Source organism: Zosterops lateralis (assembly GCF_965231275.1).
Source record: "Zosterops lateralis genome assembly, chromosome: 2".
Taxonomy (NCBI): Eukaryota; Metazoa; Chordata; class Aves; order Passeriformes; family Zosteropidae; genus Zosterops; species Zosterops lateralis.
Window position 1 is genome coordinate 107,378,106 of NC_139763.1, and position 15,807 is coordinate 107,393,912.

Here is a 15,807-nt window from a genome sequence, read left to right on the forward strand (position 1 = left end):
TGATGTTTCTGTTTATACATTGTCTGGCTGTGGAGGAGGTTGCATAGATGAAGCACGAGGGTTTGGCAGGAGCTGCTGGGCACGTTGTGAGGGGAAGGTGAACCTTTGAAGAGAGAGGGGTGCAGAGAAGGGAAGGTGACATGTCCAAGCTTTGTGCCAGCTTCTCTAAGCACAGATGAGCTCATGGGAATTCAGCTGGCTAAACATGGGAGTGCTAAAGCGGGTCTGCCCTATTTCCCCTCCATGGGCAGTATAGATCTTCTGAGTCCTCCAGTCTGATAGTGGCTTCTTGGATGCTGATACATCTTTCCAGGCTGAGCAGAGGCTTCCCCTTGTTGGTGGTTCAGAGCAACTTTTGATTTCTCTGCTTCTGTGGTTGAATGCATGGAAGGGGTGCACAGCTTGGCTGTGAGTTCTTGTTGGTGAAACTTTTCCTCTCCTTTTTCCAGGTGACTGTTTTTTGTGAGACAAGTGGTTTGCAACTCATGGCCTCCACGATGAGTACTGCAGTGTCGTGACACCAGGGGTTTTGGTAAGCTACTTGTTGGAAAAACAAAGATCTATAATATCTCCACAAATGCAGATCCATCTCTTTTGTCTCTGCAGTTGAAGTCTGAATTACTTTAAAGCCATCCAAATTGTAGGCTGCAAGAACATGGGATGGGGATACATTTTCACCTGTTCTCACCTCCTCCTCTGAGCTTGTAATGGTAGTGATGTGGTTACATGATCAACCAGGTCAGGGAGCAAGTGCAGCTGAATAGAAATTTCTGTTTCCCTTGGGTTAGTTCCCATTTAGATCTTTCCCTGATGTGGTCAGGAGAGGTAGTGAGAATGAGTAGCCAGCAGAACCATCCCTTTTCTCTGCAACCTTTGCCTGCCAAACCTTAAAGCCATCCTGATAATACAGTCTTGGATGTAGCTTTCCAAAATGTATTGAAAAGTGGTTTGACCGTTCACTGTCACTGACCCTACCTCTAATTTTCAAGAAATGATATAGTTTTTGCTATGGCAGGCTGACTCCAGCTGCAAAAATACATTTCTCTAGAGCTTTTGCATTATTGAACCTGAGATTCCCAGGAATATATATGCTAGAAGTGCATTGAGAAAAATCATGAGACATTCCATTTCACATTATAAAAGGTGGTACGTTCCCCGTGTGCAGAAATAAGAAGCTGAGAAAGTTGAGTTGCTGTTGTTCCTCCAATGAATATATTGATGTATTCTTTATAGCTCTCTGGTAAGAATCAATTTAAAGTGAAATTGGAAAACACAGTTCCCTTGCACAGCACATCAGTTCTAATATATGGAAGATGCATGTATATAGAATAATAAAAAAGAAAGGTTAAAAAATTGGAGGGTTCTCCTCCCACCCCTGGGTGAAGTACTTGAAAGTTTGGTCAGGAATACCATGTAGCCAGTGCAATTGTGATTCTTCTCTTCATGTTTTCTCATTTCACTGTGCAAGACTGGGACTCTTGAGACAATTCTCATCTTGTAATAAAAGGTAACATAAGGTAGAAATAGCCAAATGGAAAAGCAGAGGATGAAACAACTAGAATACTTAAGTTCATCATGCAGGCATCTGCATCCTGCTGTAAGCATCAAGCTCTGCTCACTTTTATGCTGTTACTTGTTTGTTTTTGTTTTTGTTTTTTGAACCTGGAATTCACTGTATTTTCAGTCACACCTTCACCTTAAGTGAGGGTGCTGAAGTTTCACAGGGTTCCACTGACTTTTACAGATATATCAATCCCTTAGGAAAAGCAGAGTTGGATGTTGTTGATAATATTACAGTCTTGTTTAAACAAAACAGACATAGGAGCCACATTTACATGCAAAGATGATACAATTTAGCTGTGTGTGAAGAGATTCTCTCTCCTCTTTAATCTATTGGTATAGAACCAGCTGTAATTGCAACATGACAGTATGAGCAATAGTGATAGGGTAGCTCCAACATTGTTCCCAAAATCAGTGGGATAACCAGCTAATAGCCCCAGAGAGGCATGTGGATCCTCTGGAGTGTGTGGCTCAGACTAGAGTTCATCTGATTATGCCTGATAAGAGGCCTTTAAAATGAGACATTTGCTGCAGAAACATTCCCCACATTAATAGGTTTGTGCAGCACAGTGGAGGTGAGAATAGGGAGTAGGATGATTTCTCTGGCTCTTGAAGGAGATGTGTGGTAGAGAGGAGAATTTATGGAGGTGATACAGAACTTGATACAACTACTGCAGTGTGGATCATTATCATATTAAAGTAGATTGTCACAAAGTCACTAAAATGTGTAACAGCACAACCTCACAACTGTTCAAATTTGGGAAACTGGAATACCATGGTGCAAAATACTACAAGCGGCTGATAACTCTGCTTGGCCAGAGGTGGTCATAGAGTGCCCATGTCTTAATCCTCTGGGGTCATCAGCACATAAGCCAATTTTTTGTTTTGAAATGCAGTTTGAACAGTAGTTCCTTCATAAAATTCAAGGCACTCCCATCCTAGTAGGATTTATTTTGTTTCATTTAGTATATCTAGGAAGAAACTACTTCTTTGATGCTGAGAAGGAATATTGGGAATATTTACATTTGAATAATATTTAACTAGCAATGCTTAATACATTAACAATAAATCTTGGTTAGATTCTAAATTAAGTGGATTTGCATCTGAGTAGGTGAGATGAACAGGAGAGATTTTGTTGAAACATAAACAAGACAGAAATTTGTTCCAAAATAATTTAGCCCAAAGCACGTAAACAGTAATATTCAATAGTTTCCACCTCCAGAAACAGCATTTTGTGCCTTATTGCCTGCGTCATGCATATTGTTTCTTAGAAAGAAGCTGAAAAAGCAGCTGCTTTTTTTGTGCTCTTTTTTTTTTTTTTTTTTTTTTTTTTTTTTTTTTTTTTTTTTTTTCTTTTTAAGCCTCAATAATCTGTAGAGTGTTGCTGAACAAATTTAGATGGGTACTACTCCAATGCTTTTTTGGCCTTTCCAACAGATATGATGAGTGACTAACCCCTCGTGTTTTCAGAGTAATGACACAGAGCAGTAGCTTACAGGTGTTCAGGAAGGCGTTTTATTTTACTTTATTTTATTTTTCTCCCTTTGTGTGACCATTAGCACACATCATTGAACATATGTCTAGGTATATTGGACCAAAGAGACAGAAGATTTAAGCAGAGTTTATGTTCTCAAGAAGTATCAGACTATGGCCATTCACAGGGGAATTTTGGACAGCTGAGTCTTGTTGGGGGATTTGTACTTTTGGCTTCCTACTGACTTGCTGTGAGGTGTCTTAAGTTGAGCACAGATGCAGAATCAAAGTGTTCAGAAATAAGGTGCTTCCCTGTTTTGTTGACTCCAGGATGATTTGCTGTGGACAAAGGGAAGATGGCCTTACTGCCTGTAAACTGAATGGCTAGCCAGGGCTGCCTCTGGTCTAAAATACACATCTGTCTGAAAGCTCTTTTGTGTCTTCCTGGGAATGGGGGAAGAATTACCATGCATTGCTTCACACCAGACACATCTGCTTGGGAAGTTAGTTCCTCATTGGTTTTCTGTTCTCTCCTTGTGGGGTGGTTTGCAGTGTGCCCTGGAGATGCGAGACTTCCCCTGGGCAGCAGGAGGCACGCATCTAGAGAATGCTGGAGCTGCAGGAGGGAAGTGCCCAGTGCAAAAGCAGCGAGGAGCAAAGAGAAAAAAGGCAAGCAGGCAGCCGGCACTGAGAGGAGCGGGCGGCAGAAAGCGCTTCGACGCTGCCTCTGGCGGCGCGCTCCCCAGAGGAACTTGACGAGAGCCCATCTGCGTGTGTGTGAGACTGTGAGCTCAGGATTTCTGTCAATGCATTCCAGTAACCCCAAAGTGAGGAACTCCCCGTCAGGCAACACACAGAGGTAAGGAGAAGAGCCTGCAGGCAGCTGCTGTGGGTTGGTGCACATTGCCATCCCTGTTCTGCTGCTGGAATAGCCCAAGAACCGGGGGAATGTGGCTTCCTGGTCCCTCTGTGCTCCTGTCGGATCTCTTGGGTACCTGAGCGGTGGCTGCACAGTGTTGATGGTCTCCATGTTTGTAGGCTCAGGATGAGCTGAAAGCTGTAAACCCATGAGGTGTGGATTCTCCATTCCTGGTCCTCTACTGCCTTCCACCAGCTGCCTGGATAAGGCTGTAGGAGAGTAAACCTGCTGCTTCTATCTCAGTTTTTTTCCCTTCCTCCTCTTCTAATTACCTATTTCCCGAGGGGGTAGTTGGGCAGCAGAAGGTCTCTCTGTCTGTACTTTCACACAAAATGCGTTCTCCATATTATTGGCTTCAACAGCCTGGAGAACTGATCAGCTGAGCACTGAGATCCTCTGTATCAGTCACCTGTCAGTGCAGCAGGTCAGCATTTCTTCTCCACTAATTTGGAAAGGGAAAAATATGAAAGTAAAGCAGTGTCCAGGGACTTAGGATGGTTGTGATTGACAGCTTTCTTGAGTTTGATTATTTACTCCTAGAGGTCATCTGGAGCTTAACAGTGTTTCAGAGGGAATGCTTCTGAGTCAGATGTCTGTCCAAAGGAAGAAACAGCTTGTGTGAGTCCCACAGTGAGGATGCTAGCAAGCACTGCCTGTTGGAAGTGATAGTGATGATGGGAAAACACAATGCAGAAGATCCAATAGCAATGGAGTAAGTGGAGGGTGAGGAGGGAAGGGGTGCCTAATATCTGTAGAACCCAGAGGAGCAAAATATTTTTAGGATGCAATTTGCTGGATGGAAGAGGAATGAAAGACTCTGAGTTTCCTTTGGCAAATTCATCTGCCTCATATTGCAGGAGTGTGCTTGGAGATGGTATCCTTCTCTTTCCTTATTCAGGGGCAGGTTGTAGCTGGTTTAATTGTTTTCACGGTCAGAGGTTTGTGTTTCTCTGGCAGCTCGCCCCAATGTATGACGAATGCTGCAGTAATGCTGGGTTTTCCTTGTGCTCCCTGTAGAACTGGATAGGGAGGTGCAAGGGAGGGGGTGTGGGGGGGTCTGCTCTCATCAGAGCTGCAGCGCAGTTGGGGTACAGGAGAATGGCCAGGGGAACTTTATTGTGCCTTGTTTGTTTACTCTGAGCTGCTCTTGGTGTGAGGTGCTTCTCTGTGCACATAGAAACCGTTGTCTTTATTGACAGAAGCACCAGAGGTGGGTCCTCATGTGACAGCAGTTTCTGGGATCTAGCAGGTCTGTGGTTTGCCCTGGTGCCTTCTTGAGCAATGAGATCCCATCTTGGATAATAACCCTTTCAGGGCATGTTCAAAAAAGCACCTGCATGACTCTAAGCTTGCAGGCATTTTTTATTTGTCAGCAATTGTCTTAGCTTGTAAAGGTGTGACAGTGGTTGTTTCTGCTTCACTCTAATCTGTTCCTACAGGGCTGAATGAATAAATGGTGTGATTTGTCATTTTTTCCTTTTCTTTCTTTTTGTCTCTCCCCAGTAGCCCCAAATCAAAGCAGGAGGTGATGGTCCGTCCCCCTACAGTGATGTCCCCGTCTGGCAACCCTCAGCTGGATTCCAAATTTTCCAACCAAGGCAAACAAGGGGGCTCCACCAGCCAATCCCAGCCCTCTCCCTGTGACCCCAAAAGTGGAGGTCACACCCCCAAAGTGCTCCCGGGCCCGGGTGGGAGTATGGGGCTGAAGAATGGGGCTGGAAATGGTGCCAAGGGGAAGGGGAAGAGAGAGAGGAGCATTTCGGCGGACTCCTTCGAACAGAGGGAAGCTGGGACTCCTAACGATGACCCGGAAATCAAAGGTATGTTTGCTGGGGTTCATGTGCAAGTGCAGACAATCAGTCTGAATCCTCTGTAAGATGGAGAATTGCTGTGCAAGTATTAGTGAAACATTTCTTTTGTCTGGGGTTCTGTGAGTTCCAGCCAATGAAGTCTAAAGGTTTTGAAAGCAGGCAGGAGGAGAGATTGTCATAGCTGGCATTGGTAAAGGTCTTGTTCACACTTGGTTAGAGCCTGGACCTGACTGATGGGAAAGTTCCTTTGTAAGTCTTAAACTCCCCCAGAGGATTTAAAAGTACAAATGCAACCTGTTGGTCTCCTTCTGGCCTTTGGCCTTTCAGGAACTGTTCTGTTGTAACTGGGGTTTTAAACAATATGCCGCTCTGTTTTGTCAACACAGATACATAGCCTGTAGCACCCTGACTGGTAACACAAGCCAGAGAGTTGTGATGTCTGTGTTCTACTCCTGGCTCCGACATTGCCACTGCGAGGCAATAGGCAATGCAAAACTAGACCACGTCTTCAGTTGTCCATCTTTGTTGTCCATTTGCTAGATCACCTAGCTAAAGTGGTTAAGCAAAAAAAAAAAAAAAAGAAAAAAAAAAAGTAAAGTTTTGCAGGTGTGTTTTCTTGAGGCAGGCATATTTATCTTTGTTCCTACATAAAATTGTAGTTTTCCTGCTTTTCTATGTGGTCATTAGAGAATTCAGAGAGAGCAATTGTGGGAACTGCGACTTTCCTTGGAAAGGCACTCAAGAAGATTTTTCTCCCAGTGTTGCTTGAAGGACACCTAGGCTTTAGAGGATGTGTGGTGTAATAAAGAATCGCCTTTAGTGGTACTTGAAGAAAGAAGCGGGAAATTTCAGAGGACAAAAAGCTCTGATCAGTTTTGAGAATTGATTTCCAAAGAGATCCCAAGATAGTGATTCCCTTCTTTCCCCCTTTGTCCCTTTCCAGACTGCAATTCTGCTGATCATGTGAAGTCCCAGGAGTCTCAGCACACACCACACTCCATGACTCCTTCAAATGCTTCAGCCCCAAGGTCTTCCACACCTTCCCATGGTCTGACTGCCACTTTGGAGCCAGCAAGTGGGCAGAAGACTCCATCCAAAGTGGTTTACGTCTTTTCTACTGAGATGGCCAACAAGTAAGTAGGTAGATGCTTGAATGTCTTCTGGGACCAGGAATTATATTTGTGCTCATCTTTTAAGAGATTATCAAGGGTATCAAGTAGCAAAAAGTCATTACTTGTTTTGGGGATGCAGAAGGGGTTGGAGTAGGTAATGTCCCTGCCTTTTTTGCTCTGAGAAGTAACTGTTTACTTCTCTGAGGTATAGGGGTATTTTTATTTTTTTTTGCAAATGCTGGTAGATATTGTTTGGCAATCCATGCAATGAATAGCAGCCAGAATAGCTTAAACTGAGACATGAACCCTGAATGCTGATGAGTTTGTAGACGTAAGCATTTTTCTTTTGCTACTCATCTAGAGTGAAATATGTGTGGTTAAGTCTTTCTCCCTTTTGCCAGCTGAAAGATAGAAAGGAGGCCAGTTAAGAAAAATTGATTCTTAGCTTCAACTGGATATGTGCATCTGTCTGTCTATCTTTGCAGGGCTGCAGAAGCTGTGCTGAAGGGACAGGTGGAAACCATCGTGTCTTTTCACATCCAGAACATCTCAAACAGCAAGGCGGAACGAAACACTGTACCCTTGGTAGGGAATACCTGCATGGGGGTGAGAAGGGGAAATTGTAAATGTGCCTGTGTGTGATTCAGAGAGATGGATGATTATTTACACTCTGAAATAAGTTTTAGGAAGACAGACACTTGTCCATCAAACCATCTGCAAATAAATGCCTTGGGTCATCCAAAGAAGAGTTAAGAGTCTTGAAATATTTGGGTAGTATATTTCCAACCCATTGGTCATGCAGAGCTAGCACAGACGAAAGGAGTCCCTGCAGTAATGCCTTGAGCAGAGTAGGTTTCTGCATTGCCAAGAGGCTGCTGTGTAATTGCTGCATGAAGACTACCCTTCCCTGCAAATTTTGGGCTGGTTGGATTGAGATGGGGCATTTTGTTTACAGTGCTGCTTATGTGACATGTTTGTCAGAAGAGCCAGTGACTGAGTGTGTCTTTCTCTTGCAGAACCCCCAGATCACTGCACTTCGGACTGAACCCAAGCCGCTGCCGCAGCCCCAGCCCCCCGCTGCCCAGGACCAGAACCCTCCCCAGAACGCCAAAATGCAGCCGACTCCACCCGTGGCAGCGCCAGTATCCAAACCCGCTGGCCCCCCGTGTCCCATAGATCAGGACAGTCCCAGTGTGGAAAGCAAAGTGATGTCTGTGGGCAGCCCTGCCAACTCTACCCCGTTGCAGACGGAAGGATTTGGGCAGAGTTCAACCCCCAATAATCGAGCAGTTAGCCCAGTTTCCCAAGGTAGCAATAGCTCTGCTGCAGACCCCAAAGGTCCTCCCCAGCAGGGGTCTGGTGGGGACCCATCCAGTTTGGGTGAGAATCCCGATGGACTGTCACAGGAGCAGCTGGAGCACCGAGAGCGCTCGTTGCAGACCCTGAGAGACATCCAGCGTATGCTCTTCCCTGATGAGAAGGAGTTTGCAGGAGGGCAGAGTGGGGGGCCACCCCCAAATGCTGGGGTGCTGGATGGTCCCCAAAAGAAACCTGAAGGGCCGATACAGGCCATGATGGCTCAATCCCAAAGTTTAGGCAAAGGGTCGGGGTCTCGGACAGATGGAGGGGCTCCATTTGGCCCTCAAGGACACAGGGACATGCCTTTTTCCCCAGATGAAATGGGGCCACCACCAATGAACTCCCAGTCAGGAGCCATAGGCCCAGACCACCTGGACCATATGACTCCTGAGCAGGTGGCCTGGCTCAAGCTGCAGCAGGAGTTTTACGAGGAGAAGAGAAGGAAGCAAGAGCAGGTGGTTGTGCAGCAATGTTCCCTGCAGGACATGATGGTCCACCAGCACGGGCCTCGTGGGGTGGTCCGAGGTCCTCCCCCTCCCTACCAGATGACCCCTGGTGAGGGCTGGGGACCTGGGGGTCCAGAGCCCTTCCCTGAAGGCATGAACATGTCACATTCTCTGCCCCCCAGGGGCATGGCCCCTCATCCCAATGTGCCCGGGAGCCAGATGCGCCTGCCTGGTTTTGCAGGAATGATGAACCCTGACATGGAAGGCCCCAATGTCCCGAATCCTGTCTCACGGCCTGGGCTTTCAGGAGTTAGTTGGCCAGATGACGTGCCAAAAATCCCAGATGGCCGAAACTTCCCTCCTGGTCAGGGTGTCTTCAGCGGCCCTGGCCGAGGGGAGCGGTTCCCCAATCCGCAGGGCCTGCCTGAAGAGCTCTATCAGCAGCAGCTGGCTGAGAAACAGATGGGCCTCCCTCCTGGTCTGAACATGGAAGGCATCAGGCCCGGCATGGAGATCAATAGAATGATGCCCTCCCAGAGACACATGGAGCCTGGGAACAACCCCATCTTCCCTCGCATGCCGGTAGAAGGACCGATGAGCCCCTCTAGGGGGGACTTCCCAAAAGGAATGCCCCCACAAATGGCTTCTAGCAGGGAGCTGGAGTTTGGGATGGGCCCTGGCAGTATGAAGGGGGACATGGGCATGAATGTCAACATGGGCTCCAACCCACCCCTGGTCCCTCAGAAGCTGAGGGAGGCAGGAGTCGGGCCGGAAGAGATGATGAAGCTGCGCCCCGGTGTCTCGGAGATGCTCTCCTCTCAGCAGAAAATGGTGCCGCTGCCATTTGGGGAGCACCCGCAGCAGGAGTATGGCATGGGTCCCAGGCCTTTCCTTCCCATGTCTCAGGGCCCAGGAGTTGGTCTCCGGAATCTCAGAGAACAGATGGGGCCTGACCAAAGGACTAACAACCGGCTCAGCCACATGCCGCCACTACCTCTCAATCCCACCAGTAACCCGAATAGCCTCAACACTGCTCCCCCTGCGCAGCGCAGCCTCGGCCGCAAGCCCTTGGATATCTCCGCAGCCGGTCAGGTGCATTCGCCGGGAATCAACCCCCTCAAGTCCCCCACCATGCGCCAGGTCCAGTCTCCCATGATGGGGTCTCCCTCGGGGAACCTCAAGTCCCCCCAGACGCCCTCCCAGCTGGCAGGAATGCTCGCGGGCCCCACTGCCGCAGCTGCTGCTGCCTCCATTAAATCCCCCCCTGTGTTGGGGTCTGCTGCTGCTTCTCCTGTCCACCTCAAGTCTCCGTCTCTCCCCGCACCTTCTCCTGGATGGACTTCATCTCCGAAGCCTCCTTTGCAGAGCCCTGGGATTCCCCCGAACCATAAGGCATCTCTAACCATGTCTTCTCCAGCCATGCTGGGGAACGTGGAGTCGGGTGAGTGCTGCCTCTGCTAGCCAGATTTGGTGCTTTGGTTCATGTTGGGTCATCCAGGATGTGCAGCAAAGGGAGGGAGGAGGGCTCCTGCAGCAGGACAAGAGCTGGATGGCCCTTTTCTTATTTGGGGGGGGCTGTGCCCAGGGTCTGGTGTGTGGCCATGCCAGTGGAGGGTGAGGGCTTCTCCTCCTCTTGTTGTATTTGTGGGTTTGCACTGTGCCTCCCATGTGTTGAGTTGAGGGCTGGTCACTCTGAGGACGTAAAAGCAAAAAGATGGGGTTGAGAGGTGTGAAAAGATGTGAAGGATTGATGGGAGAAATCTCTCCTTGGAGGAGTAATTTGCTGTTCTTCCATAGCTCATAGTCATGGTAGCTCATCAGAGAAGATCCTGTTGATGTTATTAAAGCACTTTGGTATAAAAGGTTCCTACAAAGACATGCTGAGCAGTTAACCAGCTGGTTAACTAGGCATGGGTCAGGAATGGTTGCTCCTTTCTGGATTTATATTGCAGACAGGAAGTTGTGATTCAGTTGTTCAGGCTTCAAGCATTTTGGAGTGATCTAACCACCACTGTATGTAACATTTGGTTGAGTGCTGAGCCGTGCTGTGCCTGGGACCTCGGGGTCCAGGTGCTGGCACACCTCTGCCCTCACCCTCTCAAAGCTCACCTGCCCTTCAGTCCAGGCTTCCACAGCCCTGGGCGGCCTTCCCGCCCGGGAAATTCTCGTGGCTGGGAAAGAGGAGCCCTTTACCCACGTTGCCCTCTAGTGCTGCCGCGGGTAACAGCGGGACCGGGACTGAGACGTGCCTGTGGGGTCGGCGGCTTGGGAAGGCACCCAAGTGCTTCAGTATGTGCCTTACATAGTGCTTAATGAATGCTTTGACATGCAGCTCTTCCAAAGCATGGATCTTTCGGCATTGCAGTTTTTTTTATATTCCTTATTCTCCTTTCCTCTTTTGGTTGGGAGGGGCTGAGGAACGTGCAGGGAATTTTCAGTGAGAGTGCTGCTTCAGTTTAGCATCTTTCCTTCACATTGGTCTGGGTGGCATAAAAGTCATCAGTGAAGAACAAAGGAGATTGAAGTGCAGTTAAGTTACTTTTAATTTTATGAGAGCAAGGATGACATTCAGCTAATAGGTGCAGAGAATGCTTCTTTCACTGGAATAAGTACCTAGTATCTCTATATGAAACAAGAAATGCAGTGTAAACAGGGAGTTTTACTTGTAGCTCCTGATGTAGCTTGTCAGAAATGTGCTTGCATGTCTCAGCATAATATCTGCTACACCTTTCCTTGTGCTGCCTGCGTCTTTTTTGATTATAGATTTTGATTTTGATGGCTAGCTCTGGTACCTAAGTCTGTCTTCAGTGTAAGGAAATTGAATAGTAAGATTTTCAGACTAAACGGGTAATTCTTCATGTGGATTTTTGGAGGCTCAAGATAGTTGTAGTTAGAAGTGTTATGCAGTAGAATAACAGATGTTAATCATCTTGACCAGTAGGCTTATTTTTCTGGTTACCTTTCATAGTCATTGACTGCAATTAGTCATGTAAAGCCTTGCAATAAAAAAGATTTCTAGTTTTTGAGATTTCTAGGGGAAAAGAGTTTGATTAAAGGAAAGCAGTAAGAAGGAGAAAAAAAATGAAATTATTTCTCTCTTTTTCTTTTATATATATATATGTTTTTTTTTTTTCCCTAAGGTGGTCCACCTCCTTCCACAGTCAGCCAGTCTGCTCCTGTGACTCTCCCTGGAAATCTTCCTTCTAGCAGTCCTTACACAATGCCTCCAGAGCCAACCCTGTCCCAGAATCCCCTGTCCATTATGATGTCCAGGATGTCCAAATTTGCCATGCCCAGCTCTACACCGCTCTATCATGATGCCATCAAAACTGTGGCCAGCTCGGATGACGACTCCCCTCCAGCACGCTCCCCAAACTTACCACCTATGAACAGCGTACCAGGTAAGGAAATCAGAGGAACACAAACATAAGCCCAGGGCATCAGGGTGATTTTATGGAAGCCTCGTCAAATGAAGACAGTGAGATGGGGAAAAAACTTGAGGAATAGGTAGCCGTGGGTTGTATTTGAGGAAGCAGTTGCAATTCTCTGAAATGCAGAGATGGAAATTCTCCTTGCACCTGTTGTTTTTTTTTTTTTTTTTTCTCACACTCTGGAAAGTGTGTGTTATTCAGAAGGTGTCTACCATGGAAAACATTTGTGTATGGGAGAGATTTCCCCTCAGGCAGGCTGGGATTATTTGTGTGAATGAAGGCTGCTCGTGGGATTAAGGGTCAGACCTGCAATGTGTTATCCAGAGGAAACTACCTCTCCTGTCTTAAGGCAGTGCCGTAGAAGCTTTGCTGTTTTTGAGGGGTTTGTTTGGGGGTTTTTTTGACACCGAATCATCAAAAATACAAAAGTAGGCTGCAGCACCTCTACCCTATTGAATTAATAGTTGAAAAAGGGGAGGAGTGGATGTTTCAAGAGAATGGCAATTGGTAATGAATTCTTGATGAGTTTACTTGTAGCTTTGCAGTGTTTCACACAGTAATGGTCAGAGTGGCTGAATATATCTGGGGGAAGCTGGCTAATTGAATAAGTTCATGATGGTAACTCATTAACCTCATTGATCACTGCCTCTTAGTCTTATGAGGGTTACCTGATTTATCACTGCTGAGTTTTGAAAGGAGTTCTGGTCACTTCCCAGTGGACAAGTGTCCATATGCTGATAATCTGTCACAGACATGTTTGTTACTGCCTGTGTCATCCAGACTGCCTGGGGGGTAGTAAAAGTATGGTTTGGATTGAAATCCTGCTTATGGAGCAGGCTTTAGTCACTGCTCAATAGGGCAGTGACAAGCTTAGGGAGGTGGCTGTTCTGGTTAAAATAATGGTTTTTAGAGCCACTGCTGATGGATTTTTTACTAGCACTGTTTCTTTGTGTGTGCAGATTTGGTAACCTTGTAGAAAGCTCTCTGATAGCTTTATTCATTATTGCTGGCTGCTGTCTAAATGTGATTCCTTGTTTCTTCCCTAGGAATGGGTATTAATTCTCAGAATCCTCGAATTTCAGGTCCAAACCCAGTGGGTCCAATGCCAACCCTTAGCCCAATGGGAATGACCCAGCCTCTTTCCCATAACAACCAGATGCCCTCTCCAAATGCTATGGGACCCAATATACCTCCTCACGGGGTCCCCGTGGGACCCGGCCTGATGTCACACAACCCAATGATGGGACATGGTTCCCAGGAGTCTCCAATGGTACCTCAAGGACGCCTGGGCTTCCCGCAGGGGTTCCCTCCCGTACAGTCCCCTCCACAGCAGGTGCCATTTCCACACAACGGGCCCAGCGGTGGACAAGGCAACTTCCCGGCGGGAATGGGCTTCCACGGAGAAGGACCTCTGGGGCGTCCTACCAACCTGCCCCAAAGTTCCACAGATCCAGCACTTTGCAAGACTGGAGGCCCTGGCGGTCCAGACTCCTTCACCGTTCTGGGAAACAACATGCCTTCGGTTTTCACCGATCCAGAGCTGCAGGAGGTGATCCGTCCCGGAGCCACGGGAATACCCGAGTTTGACCTGTCCAGGATTATCCCGTCGGAGAAGCCCAGCCAGACACTACAGTATTTCCCTCGTGGGGAGGTGCCGGGCCGCAAGCAGCCGCAGGGTCCCGGGCCCGGCTTCTCCCACATGCAGGGGATGATGGGAGAGCAGACCCCGAGGATGGGACTAACGTTGCCCGGCATGGGGGGCCCCGGGCCGGTGGGGACTCCGGATATCCCTCTGGGCACGGCCCCGTCCATGCCCGGCCACAACCCGATGCGGCCGCCGGCCTTCCTGCAGCAGGGCATGATGGGGCCGCACCACCGCATGATGTCACCAGCACAGCCCGCCATGCCCGGGCAGCCCGCCCTCATGAGCAACCCCGTGGCCGCCGTGGGCATGATCCCGGGCAAGGACCGCGCCCCCGCCGGCCTCTACAGCCACCCGGGCCCCGTGGGCTCGCCTGGCATGATGATGTCCATGCAGGGCATGATGGGACCCCAACAAAACATCATGATTCCCCCCCAGATGAGGCCCCGAGGTATGGCTGCTGATGTCGGCATGGGAGGATTTAGCCAAGGCCCTGGAAACCCAGGGAACATGATGTTTTAAGCTGCTACCATAAAGACTGGATGTTCTGATCCTTGTCAAGATGAGATTCCAAGTCCTGAGGGCTTTTTTGCGAGCTTCAGGAGTACAGTTTGGCCATGCAATAGGTGAAAAGAGACCAGAGGACGCTTTGGGAAATCTCGAATGTATGGAATTACCTGAAAAAAAAAAAAATTCATTTTAACAGGTTGTTTTTTTTTTAAGATTTATTTTTTAAAAATTATTTTTGTGGACTTGGGTATCCCGTGACGGCACCTGCTTTGAGAATCTGTAGCTGTATTTTGAGAATTGCCATTTGTCACAAGTTGCACCATTCTCTGTATGTTTACGTCCTTCGGACTGGCTTCTCCCAGGACTCTCGGTTATTTTTGGGGTTTTTTGTGTACTGTACTATATTGTAAAAGGGATTTTAGCAGAGACTTTAGTCTTTGGGGTGAGAGGAGAATGGGATTCTAGGCTGTTTACTTTAGGTGGAGAATCCATCTTCAGAACTTCGGACTATTTTCCTTCAACTCCAATGTATAGTAAAACCAAACTACGACCTCAGAGCAGAGTATTAATGAAAAGCACAAAAAGGAACTTAAGTTCAGTGAGGGGAATCTTTTAAAAGAAATAAATAATAAGTTAAGGACATATTTTTCAAATTATGGCGTGCTGTCCAGCACCTTCTGTCTCTCCCTCCCACTCTTTATTAAATAGGCTTCTCTCTCTCTCCGTCCCCTTCTGTCTCCTCCTATGGCAGCTGCAATACATTGTGTTATTTTGGGGAGTAAATCTAGGAGAGCCTCTCCTCACGTGGGGACTTTTCCCACTTTTAGGAAGGGGTTGGACTTGGACACTGTTACATCCTACAGTAGTCTCTCTCACTGTTTCCTATTCTCCTTTTCTTAGAAACCCCAAGTGATTTTATTAATGTGGGAGTGGAACAGACACTAAAAGTTATCCAGGATTTTTTTTTGTGGTTATTTTTTTTTTCCTCCCCAGCGTAAAACGTTCTGTGTAACCTCCATTAAATTTGGTACAAAACCACTCGCCAGGGCTGTGGTGTCAGAAAAATAAAATATATTGTTTCTTACAAAAATGAACTGTCTCCTTTATCCAGTCCAGTTGTTTCTGTGTACATCAAACAGCTGGCCAGATGACTGTTTGCTCTTCCTTGTGATCACAGCCAGCCTAGAGGCCAAGCAGGGTAAACTTTGACAGCTCCTGAAAGTCTGCTCAATAGGCAGCTGTGTGTTCCTTTTGAGGCAATTCTGTTAACTTAATCCTGAACTGAGCTTGTTTTCCCTTGGAGCGAGGTCTTATTTCAGAACATCCCGGGAATGATACTTAGAGACTTCCTCAATTTGTTGAGGGTCAAGGAACAGATGAAACTTGTCTCCTCCCGGAGAGTGTTTGCAGCACTGCAAGGTGTGTGGGTTTGAGCTCCCCAGGAGCAGCAGTGTCAGTCTAACAAGGCACTGGGATTGTGTCCCTCTCTGGGGACTCTGGATTGGCTCAGGTCTCTGACTGCCAGCGCTGAGAGCCTGAGATGG

At 47.5% G+C, this 15,807-nt stretch overlaps 1 protein-coding gene across 4 annotated transcripts; it reads left to right on the top strand.

Moving 5' to 3' along the window:
- The first annotated feature begins 447 nt into the window (after positions 1–447).
- On the top strand, positions 448–15,318 carry BCL9 (BCL9 transcription coactivator). 4 transcript variants are annotated; one of them, XM_083855120.1, is made up of 8 exons: positions 448–532; positions 3,586–3,892; positions 5,456–5,772; positions 6,707–6,896; positions 7,361–7,460; positions 7,892–10,121; positions 11,821–12,081; positions 13,158–15,318. In XM_083855120.1, the coding sequence occupies exons 2-8, from the start codon at positions 3,840–3,842 to the stop codon at positions 14,273–14,275; spliced, it is 4,269 nt and encodes a 1,422-aa protein (XP_083711246.1). In that variant the 5' UTR covers positions 448–532; positions 3,586–3,839; the 3' UTR covers positions 14,276–15,318. The 4 variants fall into 4 exon arrangements, with proteins under 4 accessions (XP_083711246.1, XP_083711249.1, XP_083711247.1 ...); XM_083855123.1 differs by having other exon boundaries at positions 13,194–15,318; XM_083855121.1 differs by having other exon boundaries at positions 5,459–5,772.
- Positions 15,319–15,807: the final 489 nt, after the last annotated feature.